This window comes from Cebus imitator, unplaced genomic scaffold (genome assembly GCF_001604975.1).
Source record: "Cebus imitator isolate Cc_AM_T3 unplaced genomic scaffold, Cebus_imitator-1.0 Scaffold179, whole genome shotgun sequence".
Taxonomy (NCBI): domain Eukaryota; kingdom Metazoa; phylum Chordata; class Mammalia; order Primates; family Cebidae; genus Cebus; species Cebus imitator.
In genome coordinates, this window is record NW_016107494.1 from 1,844,160 (window position 1) to 1,847,657 (window position 3,498).

Genomic DNA, 3,498 nt, shown 5'->3' on the forward strand with positions numbered 1-3,498 from the left:
AAAAAAAAAAAAAGAAAAAAAAAAAAAGAAATAGACACAACTATTTTAGTGGTTTATTCTAAGGAAAATTTAGTGGTCGATTGTGCCAGAAGATGAATATGATTACTTAGGTGACATCCTGCAGAGTTCTCCAACATGGGCAGTTTTGGTTATGAGCAAGGTGGGTCTCAGAGGTGATCGGTGATCAGATGGTGATGAAGTTCTAGATGCATTGAGACAAGCTCTAGACAGTAGCATGCAGTCCCATAACTTGTACCAGCATCCCCAGCATCTGGCATTCCATGTTTCTGCTCCTGTGGCCTCCATGGTGCAACAAGCTAGTGGTTTACTTGGACCTCTGCCTCATCTTTCTTCTTTTGCATTTCAGCCTGCACATTTGTTTCTTCCTCCACTTGGCCTTCATGGCGCAGAGGTTTCCAAAAAAAATGGCGCTTAGGCCGAGAGAAAACTAGAGATTCCTATTAGAAAAGTTAAGCCCTGTGGTTACAATGTTTCCCTCTTTCCTCCTTTCCTTCCCTTACAGGTAAATCAATCTGAACTCCTCTGCACGGGAAATGCTGATATTTCAATAGCAGACAGAAAAGCTGGGTAAAATCTTGATTGATTTTGTTTTCTATTTTAGATCCTAAAATAAGCAAAAGAAGACCATCAAGAGAGAGAGAAGAAAGTTCTGGGCATTATCAAAGAGACATACAGACGCTGATCCTACAGGTAAAGAATGTATTTTGGCAGACCAAGATGGCTTTTATCCACAAGTTGAACTTTATATAACATACCTTTAGTATCATGTGGTAAGTATCTCACTACACACAGGTTACATTTAAGCATCATGTGATTAAGAAAATTGAGGTTGTTCCTAATTTCCAAGAGCTTATATTTAAAAACCATCCTTTTCTATTGGAACATTCTAAAAGCGCTACTCTGAACCTTTAATTCAATATGCTAAGCCCCACCCACCAAAACCATTATAAAGTAAGAATTAACTGGCCTAGGGGTATACAGAGAGTTGCAGAAGGAAGCTTGTCTATGCTGATATATCAACATTTGGTGGTACATTCATTTATTTAGTGCATGGGTTCTAAAGTCTAGGAAAGTAATGAACTATTAACCTCCTGGTTATTATGTGTCATTTGGAACAGTGATTTTTCATCTAATTGTACTAAAGTTTCTGTTCTCATTAGGGTAAGTCTCTTGATTTAAATGACAGTTTGTACCTTTGGCCAGTGTCTCCATGTGAGTCATGACAGCCAGACACAGAGAAGGAAATTACATTATATTCATTTTGCTCTACTTGGGGAAACCAAAAACTAAGAAAAGAGTCATTCGGTTTCTGTGCAGCTAGGGTGTCTTAAAAGGGAAGCAGTCAAGGGAGACAGCGAAAAGGCAAAAATCATAGGGTCAAGGAAATTGAATTTTGTAGCTTTGTTTGTGTAATGTTGATGCTGGGTTTTGTGTGGACAAAGAATCTACTCTTGTGTAGCCTATCCCCATTTATAAGACACTAAGAGGAGGTGGGGCAAGGTGGCTCATACCTGTAATCCCAGCACTTTGGGAGGCTGAGGCAGGTGGATCATAAGGTCAGAAGATCAAGACCATTCTGGCCAACATGGTGAAATCCCATCTCTACTAGAAATACAAAAATTAGCTGGATGTGGTGGCACATGCCTGTAATCCCAGCTACTCAGGAGGCTGAGGCAGGAGAATTGCTTGAACCAGGGAATCAGAGGTTGCAGTGAGCCAAGATTGTGCCACTGCACTCCAGCCTGGTGACAGAGCAAGTCTCGGTCTCAAAAAAAGAAAAAAGACATTAAGAGGAATTGGGCCGGGCATGGTAATGCCTATAATCTCAGCACTTTGGGAGGCCAAGGAGAGATGATTGCTTGAGCCCAAAAGTTTGAGACCAGCCTGGACAACATAGTAAGACCCCATCTCTACAACCCGAGACCAGCCTGGACAACATAGTGAGACCCCCATCTCTACAAAAAATAAAAATAAAATTAGCTGGGTGTGGTGGTACACACCTGTAGTCCTGGAGGCTGAGGCAGGGAGGACTGCTTGAGCCCAGGAGATTGAGGCTGCAGTGAGCTATGATCATGCCACTGCACTCCAGCCTGGGTGACAGCCAGACCTTGTCTCAAAACAAAGAAGAGGATTAGAATTGAGACTCTTTGTTTGTGTTTGTTTTTTAATTTTTTTGGAGAAAGGCTCACTTTTCCTAGAGGTATGAAGTACTGTAAGTGGAAGTAGGGCTGGATTTCTCACACTTTTTGGCCTGTCTAGGTGGAAGCACTGCAGGCTCAGCTGGGAGAACAGACCAAACTTTCTCGAGAACAAATGGAAGGGCTCATGGAGGATAGACGGATTCGCCTCGAGGAAATACAAGTTCAGCACCAGAGAAATCAGGACAAAATCAAAGAACTAACCAGAAAGTGAGTGTCTAAGAAAGCTGTGCCAAACAGGTGTTTTATTTTTCTGAGTGGCTTGAAAGTTAACATTTTGTACTTGAGCAACAGCGGGTCATAGAACTGAAGGGAACCTTGAAAGAATTGTCTTCCTCAGAAACACCTGCCTCTAGGTAGATGAGTGTCTCACTTTTCTAGGCATGCTGTTGAAGAGCTGATGAGTTTTTCACGTACTCCTTTAAATCCATTTTAGTGTTTTAGCTTGCTTCTGGTGGTTAAGAAGTTCTTCGGCTGGGTGCAGTGGCTCACGCCTAGGCGACAGAATGAGACCTTGTCTCAAAAAAAAAAAAGTGTTATTTTATCCACTGATGTACTGTCTGACTCAATGTACTAGGGCCCTTTTCTTTTGTTTGCCCCTTCATGAATATGGAAAAGATGAGTCTGCCAGTGCTTTTTTCTAGAGACGTGTCATCATTTTTGTCTTCTAAGAAATTTTGAACCCAAGAAAGGCAGGATTATATTTTTTTTCAAACAGATTGATTTGGTGTAGTGTATTCTTAGTTATCAAAATACTCAAAAAGCTTTGGGATTTTGAATTGGTAAATATCTATGATGTGTGAAACAGCATGATACATACTGTACAATCTCAGTCTCATAAAATTGGATGTTGTGTCTACACACACGCAAGACTTAGAACGTCCTATAAACTTTGCAGTTTACAAACTGTAAAGTGCCTCTGATTGTGGATGACTTTAATATTTGTTTCTTATGTATTTCAGTTTCCTATAATGTACATACTTTTAAAAAATTATTAGGCTGGGCATGGTGGCTCACACCTGTAATCCTAGTACTTTGGGACGCTGAGGCGGGAGGATCATGCGGTCAGGAGTTCAAGACCAGCCTGGCCAACATGGTGAAACCCTGTCTCTACTAAAGATGCAAAAAGTTAGCTAGGTGTGGTGGCGTGCGCCTGTAATCCCAGCTACACAGGAGGCTGAGGCAGAATCTCCTGAACCCAGAAGGCAGAGGTTGCAGTGATCCAAGATTGCACCATTGCACTCCAGCCTGGGGGACAGGGCAAGATTCTACCTCAAAA

At 41.7% G+C, this 3,498-nt stretch overlaps 1 protein-coding gene across 3 annotated transcripts in view; it reads left to right on the forward strand.

Moving 5' to 3' along the window:
• The window catches only part of CCDC77 (coiled-coil domain containing 77), a 40,275-nt gene that overhangs the window by 28,591 nt on the left and 8,186 nt on the right, over positions 1 to 3,498 (forward strand). For all 3 annotated transcript variants that reach the window (XM_017545410.2, XM_017545412.2, XM_017545411.2), the window contains 2 exons: positions 623 to 711; positions 2,281 to 2,429. In XM_017545410.2, the coding sequence (XP_017400899.1) occupies positions 623 to 711; positions 2,281 to 2,429 (238 nt within the window). The remainder of the gene's footprint in view (positions 1 to 622; positions 712 to 2,280; positions 2,430 to 3,498) is intronic.